This window comes from Formica exsecta, unplaced genomic scaffold (genome assembly GCF_003651465.1).
Source record: "Formica exsecta isolate Colony F162 unplaced genomic scaffold, ASM365146v1 scaffold744, whole genome shotgun sequence".
In the NCBI taxonomy this organism is placed as follows: domain Eukaryota; kingdom Metazoa; phylum Arthropoda; class Insecta; order Hymenoptera; family Formicidae; genus Formica; species Formica exsecta.
The window spans coordinates 445757-464726 of record NW_021853511.1 but is presented as its reverse complement, the minus strand read 5'-3'; the positions used below and the strand labels follow the sequence as shown (position 1 = coordinate 464726).

Below are 18970 nucleotides of genomic sequence, written 5' to 3'. Positions count from 1 at the left end.
GAATCGATCTCGCCTCGGAATAAATGCCGAAATATATGTCCACGCTCGCGCATGCACGCACACGCACACGCACACGTTTACATACACATGTCGATCGGATTTACGTCACAGAATATTAAATCCCGCTTTGCGCCGAACGACACGACGCGCATGGACGGAGCCGATAATAAAAAATAGCGCGTAAATACGTATTTATTAATGTCGCGTTAGCTGTGCGTCTCGCGATACAACGCTATTTATTATTTACACGGGAACGATTATCGATTGCGAGACGGGATATTAATCGGATTATACAATAGAACCGGAACGATCTGGACCGCGCGTTTGTGATGCTGCGCGAGCTACACCGGCGCGAATACATTCGCGTTGTTCGACGCGCTTCCGCTTTATCGTCGAAAACTAATTTCGCTTTCGGAGAGTTGTCTAGGAAAATGCATTTACGATAATGTGATTTCCGTTTCGACATTACCGCTTGTCTGCCTTATTGAGAAAGTTCGTCTGAAACGATAGCTCTGAGAAGGGCAATGTTCGTCGAAGACAAAGAATCCCTGATATTTTCGAGAAATCTCAACTATATATGAATTAGAATCTGGGTATTTTATATTTTACAATTCGATCTTGTCACACGGAAAATTGGGAAGACGTAAACTTCTGAAATTTTTAAAAGATCTCAAATGCTTCGATATTATTACTTCTGTTCAATTTTTTTAAATTATGTCAATCCCGGCTCGCCGCGAATTTGTACAAGATTAATTGAAAATTAATTCATATTTCTCGCCTTTCCTGCGCTCAAGAATTTCTTCGTATTGTCAACACCACGGGCGGATAGAGAGAAAGAGAGAGAGAGAGAGAGAGAGAGAATTAGCATAATACCATCAACATCGTTAGTGACGACAAACATAAGACATCTACAAATGTCGAGACAAGATGCGCGCGCTACGTTAGTTGGTTGTTACAAAAGGATCATTTCTCCTCGGCATATCCAGGACCCGGATCGTTCCGGCTTTGGACGGGACACTCTCTGAGCAGCCATCAATCGCCACCAATCATATCTCGCAATACGACGAGCAACACAGCAAAATCCATCGTCCATTCCATTCGCCGTAACTCACTCACCGCCCTCGTCGTCGTCGGACATGGTGGACAGCTTCAGGAACTCCCGCAGGTGCTTCGGCAATTTGCCGGACGCGTCCTGCAGCTCCTTGCCGTCGATCAGGAATTTCGCGTTAATCACGTCGCCCTCGTCCTCCTCGCGATCCGTCCCGCTCTCGTCAAGATCGATCCCGAACTTGTTCAATCGGTTCCGCGCCTTCTCGATGAACTCCCTTGCCATCGCGCTCATGTCGCCGTCCGTTTTACGACCGATGTCCTCGCGCGAGCTGATCTTCACGATCTTGTGGCTCTTCCGCTCCTGCCGCTCCAACACCTTGTCGACGTACTCGTCGTACATCCGTTGGCGAAACGTCTCGCCGTTCGTCGGCAACGTTGTTGGTCTTCTCGCGACGTCGACGGTCTTCTTGCACGACCGAGTTTCTTTCTCATTAGACACTCCGGAAGCGTTCCTTGGCTTTTCCGTTCGCGTATCCTCGTTAACTCTATTCTCGCGGTGCTCGGATGTACCGTTCTCCGATATTCTCTTCACGTTTCCCGTCTGGGTGATCACGTGACACTCCTCACGCTCGATACTCTCCGAGGTTTCCTCGTGAATGCCGTTCTCGTGAGATACCTTTCTTGAAAATTGTCGGCTCCCCGCTTTATCGATCGTCTCCGTGCGAGTCTTCTCCACATTCCGCGATTTCTCTCGCCACTGTTCCCTCTGAATTTCCGGCTCGCTTCGACAGGTATTATTTTCGAAGCGCTTCTCCTCGTGGCTACGAGAATGTTTCTGTTGCTCATTTTCCGCGGATTTTCCGTTCGTCATCCCGTCCGGGACGCGAAGGGTGGGAATTTTACGTTCGAAGCTTACGTTGGTTTTCTTCTCAGTTTCTTCGCCGGACGATTTCCTCGCGTCATCGCCCCGTTTCGTACGATGAAAATGCGTTTGGAATTCCTCGAAGGCCTTCCTTTCCTCCTCCTCCGCCAGTATCACATTTTCCAGCTGCTCCTCCAACAGCTCGATATACTTGAGCTGCTGGACAAAGTATTCCTGCGGCAACGAGCCTCTCCTCTCGCCGTCGAGTCGCCGCGACGTTTCCGTCTGCAACGTCTTCAGTTTATCCATAATCTCCACGGCGGCCACCTGCTTCAGTTTCTCGGTCTCGTGACGCGATTTTCGCGGCTCCAGATGACTCCTCGGCGGATTCTGGTCGAAGATGCTCGTCGTGTCGATACACGATCTGTCGACCGTAACCGCGCGCTTCGGCAACGGCGGTACCTCGAGTCTGTCGTCAATCAGCGCCGGATTCACGTGTTTGCCGGGATCGGCCGTTCTTCGAAGAGGCGGTGTCCTCTTCCCGGCGACGTCCATCGATCGATCGATAATCGCGCCGTTCGCCAACGGACGATGTCCGTCGGTCTCCGCTACATTGGACCGTGTCGTAATCCTAAGCCGATCCATCACATGACCGCTCGGCTTATCGTCGCCCGATTCACCGTCCTCGCCCCTCGCCGCCGCCAAGAATAGCTCGTTCGCGGTGGCGCTTCGGCGATTATCGCGGCTTACAAAATTCGACCAGTCGTTCGATCGGGCGACCTTGAGACTTTCCTGACCTCCGCCATGCTCTAAAAAATCCGAGGCGTCGTTCTCGGTTATCGTTTTCGTTCCACCATTCCTCTCCTCCTTGATAATCTCCAGTAGCCTGCTACTCGATCTCTCGACGGCGTCTCGATTAGTCGCTCGAGAAGACGCTTTCGAGGCCGTGTCATCGTCCTCCGTAATCGTCGGATGGATCTGCACTCGGTATCGTGGCACAGGAACGCACCGCGGTTGTTCATCCCGATAGCTGTAACGGTTCAGAAACTTGCGGTGAAGGTCCAAAAGAGTGTCCGCGCTCGCGCGTACCCGCGAGGCCTGCTGCGACGGCGACAGGCACACCAGGAGCCTGGGATCCTCCGAGGTGGACAGAGCTCGCCATCGTTCCTCCATTTCGCCCTCCGATTCTGACAACTCAATATTAATGTTCGTCGACGACCTAGCCCGGTCTGAAACAGCGTTTACAATGTCGTTAGGCCGAAGCGGCAGCTCGCTCCCGTCCGAGATTTTCGTTAGTCCATGTGGTCGAGCATCACTCACTCCATGCATCGGTTTTAATCGCTGGGCGTTATCGTTATGTTGCTGACGCGCTCTCGTTCGCGGCACGTCGTTCACAAACCTCTGCAGAGTCCGCAAACTCTCGAAGATGTTCAATTTGGGCGCGGTGATCTCGTCGATCATCTGCGACCCGAACGGCATCGATAGAATCCTCTTCACGCAGAGCTCCCGCAGGGACGACGGTCGTCGCGACGTGTCCTTCGAGATTTTTTCGCGAACATCTCGAGAGACTACCTCGGCGTCGTTTAGCGGCACGTAGTAAAGATCCACCACGGGTGAGTAAGGAACCGGCTGCGGCGATTCCAAGTTCCCCGCTGACGTTTCATCGGCGACCTTCGCTCCCGCGGTCTTCAGCAGAGTGAGTTTTCGCTTCAGAAGGGATTCTTCTTTTGCTTCGTTCTTCGAATTATTCTCCTTCGTTTCGCATACGGTCGCACTGATGTCGGTCAACAATGCCTCCAGTGAGCGATGCTTCACGGTGCTTAAGGACGTAGTGCTGCTGGAAGAGTCGTGAACGTCGCCCTCGGGCGAGGGATTTTTGCTCGTCGAGACGTCCAGTCTTTGAGAGCTCGCCTCGTCGTCGGACGAATTCCTCGCGTTGCTCTGCCGTGACGAGCTGCGCGTTTCTTCCTCGTGCCTCTCCTCGCGCTTCGACTCCCACGTCGAATATTTGGAATCGCGGAGGCTATCGCGCTGGTTAACGCTCGAGCTTTCCTCGTGTCGTTCGATTATCCTCGTCTCTGTCTTCTTCTCGCTCTTCATTATTCGCTCGCGATGAAGGAAGCTCGACGTCGATTTCTCGTTCCTCTCTTCTCGTTCGGATTTTTCTTTGTTATTCTTGGTACTCGAAGAACCCATCCTCGATCCACGCTTCGCCGAGGAATCCGGACCGATGTCTGATTTATCGTCTTTCGATGAACCATCGATCGTTGAATTCTTCCTCCCCGAATTGTCCCGGTGCGAAGGAAGACACCTATGCACCTCGGCTTCACCCTCCTGCCGGCTCGACGGTGCGCTTCGATCATGTGTCGCTGCTGCAACAAGCGTCGCCGCAGGCTTCCCTTCCCCGCGACGCGTTATTTCCGTGCTCACCGTGTCTGCCAACGTGACGCCGCGCAAGCATGTCGGATCATCGTCGCGAATACCCGATGACGCGATCAATCGGCCGTCTTTGGCGTTTCTCTTCGAAATGTCCGCCTGGTTTACGCAGCTCTTGTCAACGATAATCGAAGCAGATTCATGCAATCTTCCGAAAGAAGAGCCTTTGCGAATCTTCCTTGACGTTGAGGGATTTCCGAAAGTTTTAGGAAGCTCCGGTCGTCGCGGCGACTCACTTGCCGCCTCGGCTTCGCGATTCCCGCGTTTCCGCGCGAGTAAATTCGTCGACTCGCCATTCGCGTCGAGTGGATGAATGCTCGCGTCGCTCGAGATATAGTCTATTTCAGGTAGCGTCGGTGGTCTCTGAGGCTCGTGGCCGAAACTGGACGATCTCCTCGGCGGAAGAGGCGGAGATCGTTTCGTTCCCGAAAGACTCGAGGATGAATCAGCCTCGTCCTCCTTTCGCGATACACTGGGATTGTCGGTCACCGTGCGCGTTTCGGCGAAATCTTTTAGTGATACGTCACGTTTCTCTGATGATTCTATAAGTGTCTCGACTTCGGTCAATAATTTATTGTCTTCCGCTTTACTTATGTCGCTCGCTGTAACAATACTTTTCACCGTCGCATTTTCCTCATCAACGATTTCCTCTTTATTATTTGCCAAACTTTCTTCGCCGACATTGTTTTTAGCATCCTTTTCCAAGATCTCGATATGATTCTCGATCCTTGAATTGTCTTGCGTTGCGTTCGTTTCCACAATTTCCACAGATTCATGAGATAGCTTGTCATCTTTGTCGTTGTTAGCGTCCGCTGTCTCGTTCGTTATTTTGACAGCAGATATGATATCCTCTGTTACCTGCATTTCAGAATTTGCGACATTTTTAACAGAACTCGGCTCGATATTTTGCTCGACCTCTTCGCAATTATTCGCTTTATCGCACGAATGCAATTCCGAAACATCATTTTCTGTCGTATCAATCTTAATCTTAATATCCCATTCAAGCTTCTCGGAAGCTCTTTCGATCTTTTCAGAATCGTCTTGTTTTGCTTCGGTATCGTTCATCGCCTTCTCGGCGGAATGTCTATCTTGGCGCCGATATTTGCTAATCTCCTCGTTTATGAAATCCCTGATGTGTTGCGCCTCGTCCTCCGACAGCCTCTCGCCCTCCTCCTGTATGATGTCCAGGAAGTTGCGGGCGTAATGCGACGCCGTCGACATCGCGCGTTTCCTCATCTTCCGGCGCGATGAGACGGCCGCTTTTTCAACAGATTTACTCTCCTCTGTCGAAACGTTTCGAGACACGTTTTTCTCGAGAGATCGTCCATCATCCTCCGTCACTTCCTCGGAAAAGCTCGGCAGTTGTAGGCCCTCGATAAAGTTCCGCAGCTTCCTCTCCACATCCTTGGGCATCACGGTGGCGCACATCGAGGTCGGGAATTCCGTTTCCGGTCTCGAGAACTTCTTTTGCGGCACGAATTGCTGCCCGATTCGATCATTCGATTTGGATTCTTCGAGCTCTTCGAAAATCCTTGGTCCTTCGATCGGTTCCTTTTCCACGGCAGACTCGAATTCGACGATCGTCGGCCGGCAATCGACCTCCGTATCGCTGTCGTCGACTTCCCGAATCTCCAATCGATTTCCATTCGCTGACGAGAGCTTGGTACTCGAGCACCCAGGAAACGGCCGTATCGATTCTACCGGCTCCGATATCGTCACTGTCGTCCGGTCGCCGCTTCCCGTCTCCAGGATACCCACCCCGGCGATATGGCCGATCGTCGCCTCGAGGGGTAGACTGCTGACGGTCGTAATCTCGATTATCCCGGGACGAGACCCCTTCAGTTCGATCTTCTCGACCCTGCGTCTATCGTCCGGGCGGATTCGATATCGAGGACTCAACGATCCGCCTTCGATCGAATCGGCATTCTCCGAAATGGCATTCTCCGAAACGGAGTCGTTCGTCTTTGAGTCGTTGTCGTCGTCGTCGCCCCCGTTTCTCGAGGACGCCGGTAGTTGTTCCTCGGATTTCCTCTGCTCGACGTTCGGCGACGACTCCGCCACATTCGCCGAAGGTCGCTGAAGAGACGGATGGTTTCGTCGATGCCGATTCCTGCGACCGCGGCTGCGGTTGCGCGCGTTACCCTGCGGCATCCCGACGCTGCTGATGTCCTCCGCGTCGGTCGCGTAATCCGAGAGATCGTAATATCCTACGACGTTTCGCGAATTCGTGGAGAAACACTCTCAGAGCGCGCGTTCCTCCCACTTTTCCTCTCTCCTCATCTCTTTCTTTTTCTCTCGCGCAGGATTCTCCGTAAATATCCCGGTCGCGGTCGTTTTATGTAACTTCTCCGAGCTTCTCCGCAGTCTCCGTTTTTTCGCCTCCACGTAACCATTCGCTATGCGTATCTCTACTCGGGACTTTTTTCTCTCGCGCACGCTCACGTACGTTTGACGCGTCTTTTTATTTTTACGTTTAAAGACGACGGCTCGTTACGATTTCCCTGCACTCAGCGCAGGAAAACAGTGGAATTTTAAAGTTTCTAAGAGTATTATATGAAAAAAAAGCTGTTACTGTAGAATTACATTAGGCAGAAAGTTATAGCTTCGATCTCTCCCACGAATTTCTATTAAATACGCGGAATAATGGACTGTGAGGCAAACAAATTTATTAACGTTCAAAAATAAAGATTTCAAAAAGATATAAAAATTAAAATATTTTAATAATTATTCAAAAATTATTCTTTTTTAGTTTAGAATCTTTGACAATAATTGGATTGATTTATATATAAATCCTCAAATATTTTTACTTTTAATTTTCGAGGAAATTTACTACACTAACTTTTAATGTATCCTGCATCTTTTATCTATATTATTTTAGATCCGAGTGTCCTCCCTACATTCGAGACAATTCGACAAGCTTTTAGGGAGATCGTCCCAGATAGTTGCAATCGCAAGATGAACGCTTAATGAAGAAAAGAAGAGAGAAGAAATCGCGTATATGTACAGTGTTTCAGTGATCATGCAAACAAGCGTGGTCCAGTCCAACATCCCAAGTAGGCAAACAAATTTATTAACGTTCAAAAATAAAGATTTCAAAAAGATATAAAAATTAAAATATTTTAATAATTATTCAAAAATTATTCTTTTTTAGTTTAGAATCTTTGACAATAATTGGATTGATTTATATATAAATCCTCAAATATTTTTACTTTTAATTTTCGAGGAAATTTACTACACTAACTTTTAATGTATCCTGCATCTTTTATCTATATTATTTTAGATCCGAGTGTCTTCCCTACATTCGAGACAATTCGACAAGCTTTTAGGGAGATCGTCCTAGATAGTTGCAATCGCAAGATGACGCTTAATGAAGAAAAGAAGAGAGAAAAAATCGCGTATATGTACAGTGTTTCAGTGATCATGCAAACAAGCGTGGTCCAGTCCAACATCCCAAGTATATATCTTTTCCTTTTGTCGATAACGAGGCCCACTTACCTTTCTTAATGTCGCTTCGTTGTTCGCCCGGGCAGCTCTTCAGAGCACCGTTCTGATTGGCGTACCTCTGCTCGACTTTTGTGTCATCTGAAAGAAATGGTTCGATGTTACGGTGCGCGAATCTCAGAAAATTGTCTCATTCAAAGTTAAAAATTATCCTCCTTTGCTCGCAACAAACGTTAAAATATTTTTTTTTTAATATAAAATTATATACGAAAGAGGAGAAAATCTAAAAATTATAAATTTCACTCTATGCGATTTACGTTGCAACGCTTCAAGTGGCAGATTCCTCGACACGTCATATTCTTATGACAGATCTCTGGGACGCAAATCTAATAGTCTTTCGCGCACTATCGATTAAGTCAGTCAACAAAAATTCGCGACACCACCGCTCGCGAAACGACGAAGCATCGTGCATGCACGAGGCACGAACGAGCGCGTTAAATTTAGGCGAGGATCCCTACGACGTCGCTCATGTTAAACGTCAACTACCCGCAAATCATCGTGGCACAACCGCGACCTGTAGGGTTTGTGAATCGCGATTATGCACTGAGCATACGACGAGTGGACCCATCGCTACCCGTGAAACGCGCCCGCGTCCCCCACCCGTGAAGAGTCACGTGTTTCGTCGTGCACCTACATACTTCACATGTCGACCCAGGTGAATTTGTATGCGCGCACACAGTGAGAGAATTTCAATCCCATCATCGGTGTCGGAAATTTCTACGGTCACAGAATTCGATCTCAAAATTCTTATTTATTCCGCGATGAAAGATGCATAGTTTGTGTAAGTATATAGATCATCCTGCATTTAAACACGTCAAATACCATAAGAGTACTCGACAACATTTTTAGGAAAAATTTCCGGTTAAGGAAAATATTCCTTTTTTTAGAAGAGGGAGAGAGAGGCGGGAAGAAGCGTACTGGATATTTAAAAGATAGTATAAGTATGCATGTACGGACACGAAACTATGAACGGGGACACAATTGTAACGCGCATTAGCGTACGCACACAGGGGCATACACACGTATACACGTCCCCTCTAGAATCACCTCTGAATTCATGAATAGCGCCGCTTCCGAGTTGGACTTCCTTCCGAGCACACAATGCCGGTCGAGCGACTGTCGCGCACCCATCTATTTTCCACACTTTTCATTGCGTCACGGCACGAACGCGCACACACTTACACATGCGTCGCATGAGATCCGGAAGTGACGGAGTATTTTTTTCGAATAAACGCGCCCCCTCGTATTTCAGCGAGTTGACCCGTTTAATTCGGCAACGCTCGTAACTCGATCCGACGAAAGGAGGGAATGTAGCTAAAATAAGGAATCCGATGGAACGGAAGCTGGATGATACAATCGTAAAAAAAACCTACGCTCTGCGTAGATCAGAGAGTTGCGACCTTGCTGTTACGCAACAAAAGTCGCCGAGTCCGATAAAATATATCGCATTAATTGCGTAATGAAATCGAAGGAGCTTACGACAGCAGGATTTGGCTGCCATAGACGCGAACACGATAGAGAGGGATGAAAACCGGGATGACTACAGACGTATTACATGATTCCATAATTCGAGAAAAACAAAAAAATTAATTTTTTATATAAAGTTTTTTATATAACTTCTACATAAAAAAATTTATTTTTCTCTCTCGGATTTCATTCGTTCGCGGCCAAAACAATTAATATAAACAACAATCCTTTTTAATTTACAATCGCGTTACTATAAAAAACTGCGCGGTGGGGCAAATTACGAGTGACGGATTTTTCCCCGGAGGAAAATTAGAGGGGACGTGCATTTAGCGAGCCGGGACCATCGCCGGGACCGTTCGCCATGGGCGCGTTAATACGCGCGATGGGCGCGACGGGTGTGCCCCGTCATGCCCCAAAGGTGCCAAGCCCACGTTTCCGCGATCCGACGTCTTCCATCTTCGTCTCCACCATGGGCCACCCTGCCCTGCCCTCCTGCGCCCTTCGCGTCATTCTCGGCGGGGGATTTCCTTCGATCCGATCGCCGCCGCAGTCGCTCATCGCTTGCGCAATCCGGTCGGCGTGACATATTTTATTGCCCGACGACTCTGCGCGTCCGTTGCATAATCGATCGCCGGCGTCACGCTTCGCGTAGATTCGACGGATCTAAGATCCTTGTCCTTGTATCTGATTTTTATATTGAACGCGATTTCCGTAGAAAAATCTCGGAAATTCGCGTACGTCATTTTTAATCGTAATTTTTAATTATTTTTTAATATCAAAAAAATTTGACGTAAATGATAATTTCAGATGTACAATTAGGATATCTCTGATAATCTCAAATTGTACTCTTTAAAGCCGATGTACGATCATTTGACATTATTGATTCATTACTCTATCAATCTTTCAATGTGGTTAAAGAGAGCGATCTTTTTTCAAGTAGAGAGCGATATTTTTCAAGTACGCGAACAAACTGTCCTAGATATCTGGCGTACGACTTGTTCCTGATAAAGAAACAATTTCCGTTCGAACAAACCCGCTCAACAAACGGAGATTGCTATTTCCGGTGACGCATTGTTCAATCGAGACAGCGACTGGAATTTCGCGACGTAAATCGAAAATTGTTTTATCGACCGTAATATCAGCATATAAATGTCAATGAAAGATTATCGCCAAGAAATTGTTACGATAATTGTAAGTTTGGCGATAGTATCATTGACGTGGACGAATGTCATTAAAATCACTCATATAAAAATAATATAAATACCAATAAAAATAATGGTTTGTGCACACATACATTATTTTAAAAAATATAAGAAAAATTAGTGTTTTTTCTTGCGTTTTTAAATTATATTTTATCATTATAAGATTATAATTAACGACAATATACGGCTTGATTTTATTAACTGACAGCATCGATGTGGCACTTATAACTCTAGCACATCCTCTATTTAAAGAATCGGATGACCCTCAAAAAGCGAACCTAATGACGCGTTACTAATTGCGCCGTCTCATTCGTTACGGCAAGAACGGCTTATAAGCGCGATCGAGTTTCAGTGACAAGAAGCTTACTGTTGATGTCAACGCGAATTGCATTGAGACAAAAAAAACTTCGGTTATCACAAAACGTTCGTTAAGTTCGTAATTAAATTATTAACATCGTTTTTGCAAAGTTTCCCATATTTCAGTAATTAAACATTATTTAAATAACTTTTATATCTGTCCGAAAAAAATTCCACGAGAATTTTATAAATATTTCTTAAGCAGATATACATGCTTTTCTCCCACTCCTGTTCCCGCGAAATATATACATCATACCAAATTTCCCTAATCGACTTTAATCGCTACCTACCGTTCCCTGTTTCGACATCGAACACGTTCGAACTCTCGCCCGGCGGCCGATCTCGACAAAAGTCCGAGCCCTCCTCCTTCGTGGTCTCCGTCTTTACACGATTATTCGATCTCACCCCTTCGGAGCTTTCGTCCCCGAGTCTCAACCCTTCCCCGTGTTCGACAGATGTTAAAAAAAAAACCGTACGATTCAAAGTTATGCAAATTTATGCAACGATACTCACACTTCACTTTTTTATCACCGCTTTACCACTCTCGCGTTTTAAAAGAAAAAAAAAAACTATGTAATCGACCCCAATTTTCGATCGTATCCGACATTTCTGCGTTTTTCCGGCGGCGTAAATTTCTTTCTTTTTTTCTAACAAACGATTGAACGCGGTTCGAAATTCGATTACTCGGCGCGGCGCGCTCGACAAGACGTTCCCTGATACTGAACGAGAAGGTGGGTCTCGCAGGCCTCGAAAAGGAAGAAGAGGAGACGAAGAGGGTCGCCTCCTTGACGCAGGGCCTTCTCGGAGAGCCGAGGGTGCGCCGGGCACGGAATTGCCGCGTGTCGTTGTGGTCGCAGGTGTACCGTCGTAGATGAGAGCGTACATGCGAACCGGGGACAGGTGTGTCGCGTGTGCGTGAGACAATACACGCGCGCGATCTCGACGCGAAGCGTGGGTATGCCGTCTGGATGTGCACTGTACCGCGACGACGAGAGGGCAATTTGGAGAAAAGAGCCGGTAATAATGGCCAAAGTGGTGGGATGATCCGTTTATGGTCAACGTACACGTCATACGCTGCACTTATTAAGCCCGTCATTATCCTCGGTTAGAGTCCGAGGATCGAAACGGGCGGCCAATTATCGGCGATTAATTAAGCGCGATGAAGAAGCCTTCGAAACCGATATCTCTCGATCTTCACAATCTTCAAGATATTGTTTTAATCTAGTTAATCTTCATACTTGTAACTTATGCGTGTCTCAAAATCTTGTTGAATTGATGAAAAAAATTTGCTTCCATCGCTCGATTCGATTTTTAAAAGAAATTATTTTTGTTTTTCTCATAAAAAAAATTACTCTAAGCAACGATGAATGGCGATGCACGGAAGGCCGACTTGATTAATTCGGCCAACCGAAATGTCACCGAGGCTAACTTCTACCGCTGTCGCGCATAAAGGAACAGGCCGCCATTGTCCGCCATTGAGATCATCGGAGATAATTAAACTACGCGCATTGTATATGCTCAGTTAACTGGCAGGATTATTGTGCTCGACCAAGCACCGGCAGTCATGCGTGGGTAATTTCTGGGTCCTCCGGCATAACTCGACGCGTTACAAACGACAACGATCGAGTATCGAACGTATACGTTGCGGAGAACGAGTCGTGAATTGTTAAGAATGTCGACACGATAATCATCTACCGACGACTCTATCTATGAACTAACTATGTTACCCCCGCCGAACTTGTTTCGATAACTAGCAATCATGGTCGCATACCCGTAAAATATGTCGAGTTAGGCGTTAAAAATTAATTGGAAAATGACGGTGGGATTCTCTATAAGGCCGATGTTTGATATCGTGCGAGATTAATCGGGAATCGATACCGAATGCGGTGAACTCATTGCTCAAACCGTTCGCGATTAATTGGAAATTCGCTCGTAAATTCAATATTTTATTTAATTAATCATAGGCCACGTTCTATGCGTTCAGCGAAAGTTTTTGTGGCGAAGTGATCTGTTAATTATTATTTATCAATTGATATGTTTATATATCAAGCGATTACTTTCGTCGTTTTGTGTTAGTATTTTACGCATTTCTATCTTTATTTGAGGTACCATAAAAAAGTTTATGATTTTGAAGGAAGATAGCAAACTTACTGGCAACGTTCTTCTCCGCTTCTGACCGTGTGCGCGTGGTCGTTGTGGTCCTTGTGGTGATCTCTGCGGCACAGAAATGACAGAAATGACGATTAACTCTCGCTTCACTTGAGACTGATCGGTTTTCGCGACGAATACTTACTATTCTGAATCTCGGTCGTGGTATTCTCTTGTAAACTACTTTTGTAGATCCTTCTCTTTGGCGAGCCGATATTTTCCCTGCGACAAAAAAAAATAAAGAATAAAATTTCCGATTAGAATATAATTTAATTTTGCTTCTGTCATTTCGCAAGAAGTTTTAATATCTTTAAAAAACGACTCACTGATTGAGACCGAGTTTTAACTGTTCCCCGGAATTACGTAGCAGAGCGTGCGCCTCGCTGTTGGTCAAATCTCGAGTGCTCCTTCCATTAATATTACTAATCAGATCACCCTCTCTCACTCCCTGCTGGGCTGCCTTGCTTCCCGGATTTACCTGCAACAAATAAAATCAAAGGAGTTAGAAATATTTGACAATTTTATCTGTAAGAGTTTAATCTGCGAAGATCATTAAACGCAAATTAATACGAGTTGACGCGATTTGGTCGATCGTAAACGCCGAGCGAATTATCAGAACGAGAGGACGATTGAGAACCACTGCAGTCTCTCGATGCGCCTGGGGACAGGCAACTTTCCAGACGCCGACACGCGACGTTGTCTGAAAGCGGCCGTGCAGGCGAAGCGACGACAAATTACGGCACGATGGAATCGAAATACAATGAATTAGAAATCAATAGTTTGTCGAGAAGCGAATGCCGTGGAATATATTACGATATTTACGCATAAATTTCTTTGCGATTATATGCTTTTTTTAAAATGATCGATTATATTACATAACGCAAAAATGTCTAATTAAATCTGTCGTATTGAGAAACTAAGAAAGAATCGCGTCTCTCTCTCCGTGGAAAAATGCTTTCGCACTTATTGCGATAGCGAAATTGAACGAACGATTCACGTACAACATAAATAAATCCCAAGATAAATCCGGAGAAAATTAACTTTTCTTTTTTCGACGACGTTTTTCCGCGCGTCGAGATTTAAGTCGCAGACGTTTAAGATTCTCACCATGCCGCCGCGCTTCCGTTGGCCGGATACTACTCGGAACTTCAACATCCCGACGAGCTCCCCCGCTCGATAGCTGACAGAACACTACCGCAAAACGTAAAAGTACCGAGCTAAGAAGGTTTGTCTCGATCCCGTTCTCCTCTGTCACAGAAAAAACTTTCGTTGCCGAATGTTGACAACTTTGAACGTTGAACTCTTTTTTTGCAGTTTACGAAACAAACGACGCGTGCTAATATGATGTCATTACTTCGTAAACACACGTGTATCCTTTTATTTTTATATTTTTGGGAATACACTCTTATTTATTCGATTGACGTTTTACAGCTGTTTTCTCAAATCTATTTCAAATGACATATTGCTCGCGCAACAAATCATAAAATTTGAATAAAAATACAATATTATGCCGTGAGTTTCGCGAGATGAGAACTGTCATCGAATGAAAACTTGGTCGCGAGACGAAGACCAGGTGGAAGGAACGATGATGCACAACGCGTCGGTGGAGAAACGAATACTGAAGCTCGTCTCCTGGATAGGATGCATCCACGTCGTTGGACCGCCGTCGCACCGGCGCCAGACTTTTCGGCTACAGCGGAACAACAGGAAAGGTTTTCCGACTGACCTTCCTCGCGATGTTGTTTGGATTTCGAGAGGAACGGAGGGATGAGGGGTGGGTGTAACGAGATATACGGCGACCCGATTTTCAAACGAGAGATTCGATTTTGTTTACGCAACGTAAACTGGATTCCGGCCAAACCGTATTGTTTCGTGCATAAACTCGATTGAAGCTGTATGCATTTATTGTAGCTATATGTGTATCTCGCATTTCATCGATGCGTGAAGATCGTTCGACATAAGCAACAGTAAATGACAGGGATAATTTGTACGACATGTTAATAGAATAAAATTGATGAGAGATAAATTGTTGTGTCTCAATATTTATAATATATCGGAGGCAAAAGCAATTATATTGTTTGTCAAGTTGAGGCAGAAAGCTAAATTATCGGCAGATGAACGAGCGAACAGCCACGAAAATACGCTCAAAGTGAAACAGGCGGACGAGCGTTGAACTACCAGACGGAACTCCACGCTTTACGCTTCGCGCATAAAATCTTTCAAACTTTTAACTATGCGCGACACGACTTTCCAAGTGCATCGACAAAACTTAGAGCGCTCTGCTTCATTACCAGCCAATGGAAGCTATTTTCGTAGCTAAAGAGCTTTCCGAGCTATTCACGACATCTTAGTGTTGCGCTTTAAGTTCTAAATTAATAAATCCTTTACATGAATAAATTAAATTTTAATAGACAAAATAATATTATTCATCTACTTTAAATTAATTAACTTTAAAGAAAATAATATAAAATTTAAAAATACAGATTTTAATGATATATTAATATATATTTTAATTTTATATCTTTCGACAATATACTATTTTCGGAACGTCTATTTTACGGTCAAGTGTCGTCCGATTTTAATGACCCTTTAATCATCGTGCGGCTAGCTAAGGGAAACCGCAAAAGCGATTGGAGAAAGCGACGGAGAAAATTGCTTTCCGACAACGCGAGATAATAGCATCCGGGCAACGGTGGAAAGCGAGGAAAAACCAGACAAGATGATGTAAGACCGGTCAAGGATCATCGTGACCAACCTCGCGCAGCGGGATAATAAGCGATCGCGGGACTACAGAGGGTGCCGAACCCGCCCGCGGGTACTCGCACACTTTGCTAAAACGTTCGCATAATTTGTTCCACGAGAGCGCGAATCATTTCGGACGCGCCGATCTTGAGATCAGGATGGAATTCGAATAGTCCCGAGCAAAGAGAACGAGAGATAGAAAAATCGATCTTGAAAGATTTCAAGTTTCTGACGTTTAATTCTTGCAATTTTCGTCTGTCGTGGAACTTGGAAGAAAAATAATAAGAGCGCGAGAGAGTTATTTCCTTTGTAGTTTTCTCCATCAATTTAAAGTCGATTTTTCTACGTCAACAACAATTTTCGCCGTCAAGCCCCCTTCGCCGTAACTCTTATCGTTACTCGAAAACCTCGCGGAAGTATTTTCGTATTTGATTATACAACATTGTATCGGCGCTTCCGAGGCGATTTATATCTCACGCGCGGCAATCGTGCGACGCGGCAGACCGAAAAATTGAATATTCTCGAGTGCGTACGATACACGAGCATCGCGAAATCGATCCCGTATTTTTCCCCGACCCGTTACACTATCTTTACATAATTGTGAGAACAAATCGATCTAACGGTGACGAAAACCAATGTAGAATTTCCGTCTATCGAGTCCGCTAGAGAGATGTTTCAAATATAAATTTTTTAAATATCCTCTTTTTTATTTTTCTCTTATTTAGAACTGATAAAATTTAAAATTGATCAAAACTTATTTCATTATTGCAAACTTATCTGTTTTAAAAGAAAAACTGTTATGAGAGAGAAATAATTTTCTCTCGGCTCCGCCTCGTGACTGTCTATCGAGCGAAGAAAGGCATGACGACTTCGTGCCAGCTTTAATTGACGGAGCCAATTCGCGCCCATTATGTGATTATCGCGCAATAAGGCGGCCCGTTACGTACAAAAGACATCGTCGAAACCGAGAAATTACCGTTCGTCGAGGATCGTTAGCGGTCTCTCCATTCTGAGCGACGTAAAAAGCGCTTCGCTACCGAATAAGACGTAAAATTTCACGCGAAGCGCCACGTGAAACGATCGATTACAAAAAAAAAAGTATGCATAATGCATCCGATGATGAGTGCAAACTTTTACAAACTTTATTCGTGAAAAAAACTTGCCAGATATAAGTTACGAAGCTATCTCGGAGGATCCGAAATGAAAATGGAAGATCGTAAAATGATACAAACATTACCTGGTTACGTATTTGTTACAAAATAAAATTTTTTACTGCGGGAAAAATTTTAATTTTTCCAGCATCTTCAAATGCAAATACACACCCTTCGCCCGATATACCGAATAAAATTAATTTAGATTAACAGTAATGTAAATATTTTATGAACAATTTAACGGGGAACTGACGTGGTAGACTTTACCGGAGCTTTAGACACGTCAATCGTCTTTACGCGGAGAGGAAGAGACAGCTAGACCTGCCTACGAATAGCATATGCATGAGAAACGCGTAACAAGTCGAAGGGATTTCTAGGTAGTCGACACTTTTGAGCTACGTGAGCGGAATGCGATGGAGGCTTAGGTGCCTCACTCTAAGAAACGCACGTCAGATCTTTCAATATTTCGTTTCGAAATCTATTTTCGCGGAGACTTTATATCGCGAAGTGAATTGCGGCGACTCGAGACAGACACTAAATTGTAATTTAGCTGTTGATCGCGCGTGCATCCATACCGTCCTGGCGATAAATCTGTAGACACCCACCACGATACGCGATATTTGTGCACGCACTAAAGATAACAGTAATTTATAAATGATATTATCGTACGTGTATCAAAAAAAAATATATATATATAATAAAATAAATTCATCAAAATTTATAGGTCATAACATTTAATTCAATTCTGATGACCGAGCATTTATTTTTCTTAAAAACACATTAAATCGTGAGAAAATTAATGAGAGACTTTTCTAATTAAATAAAAATATCGCAAGCGCGTGACTTTTACATTAATTCATAATCGAGTCTTTGCGCTTTCACGAATATCTCGGAGTGGAAATTTCTCCTCTTTTCACTGGCCCGTTCGTTATAAGTCATATTATATTAATTGTACCAAAATAAATCTTCTAACGAAGAGAGAATCGTACGACTAATTACTATAATCCCGGAATAAAAGTTGCATCCATGAGAGTTACAGAAAGAGAACACACTTCGCACGCGAATGTGAATTATAAGTTATTACTTTATAATCGATTATTTGTGTCACTGGAAACGCGCGTTTCTCGGCGCAAGTTTCTCTCACCGTTGTTGGCTCACAATGCGAGAGTCGCGCATGGCGTGGCATTAATTATAATTCAATCGAAGGTGCACTACGTCGAAACGACGACGACAAACTTCGACCATTAGTCCAGGACGCGCTGGAACCGAGGATGAAGGCAAATCGTGAGGGATTCAAAGGAGACAGGAAGAAAGGACGACCGACATCGAGTCCTGCGAAATGCATTATGCATTTGGCTAGTTCCCTGCCTTGCCGAGGATGGTTGAAGGCTTAATTACAAGGTAGACTAGAGAAAAGCAATTAAACTCACTACGCTGGGGCAGGAAAAACAGATCGCGATATAAACGTCAGCGTCGTCGTTGACTGGCATTTTCTCTTGTCCGTTTGACAATCTCTTCCCTTATATCTTCCTTTTGAAACGGTAATTAACGCGAAATGACGAATCGGCGAATTCGCAGATCTTTATTCTTGTATCTCAATGTATGTTAAATCATTTTTATTTTATGTAAAACTTTTCTAAATTATTCGTATTATATTTAAGAAAAATCAAATTAAATTAATATTCAATTTCCAAAAAATCCATTGAAGTAAATTTAAAAAAATTAATGAAATTATAAATACTTTTCCAGGAAATTCCATATACGATCTGTTCGTATCGATCGACAAGGCTCGCTTCAAACAAAGCTCGTTTGTATTTTTAAGTCTGAGTCGCGATCGCCATGCATGATCCATTACAGTAACATCGACGTTCCGTATAAATATCCATATAAATCTAGTTTGGATAGTCACGTTTCGCGGATATTTATGCAATATCCAATATTCCAGCCGCGAAATCTATTCGATGTCCATCCTCGGTACCTATTGCATGAATATTCGCTGGCCGCTTAAAAAATTCAATAAAGTCTTATAAAAATGATCAAAAAAAAAAAAAAAA

The 18970-nt window shown here is 44.6% G+C and overlaps 1 protein-coding gene across 1 annotated transcript in view; it reads right to left on the bottom strand.

Annotated features, from left to right (window-relative positions):
• Nucleotides 1–18970, bottom strand: part of LOC115243853 — a 71586-nt gene that overhangs the window by 32848 nt on the left and 19768 nt on the right. The window contains exons 3-7 of the mRNA XM_029821109.1: nt 13350–13501; nt 13169–13245; nt 13027–13089; nt 7844–7930; nt 1117–6555 (exon numbers count right to left, since the gene is read on the bottom strand). Of these exons, the coding sequence (XP_029676969.1) occupies nt 1117–6555; nt 7844–7930; nt 13027–13089; nt 13169–13245; nt 13350–13501 (5818 nt within the window). The remainder of the gene's footprint in view (nt 1–1116; nt 6556–7843; nt 7931–13026; nt 13090–13168; nt 13246–13349; nt 13502–18970) is intronic.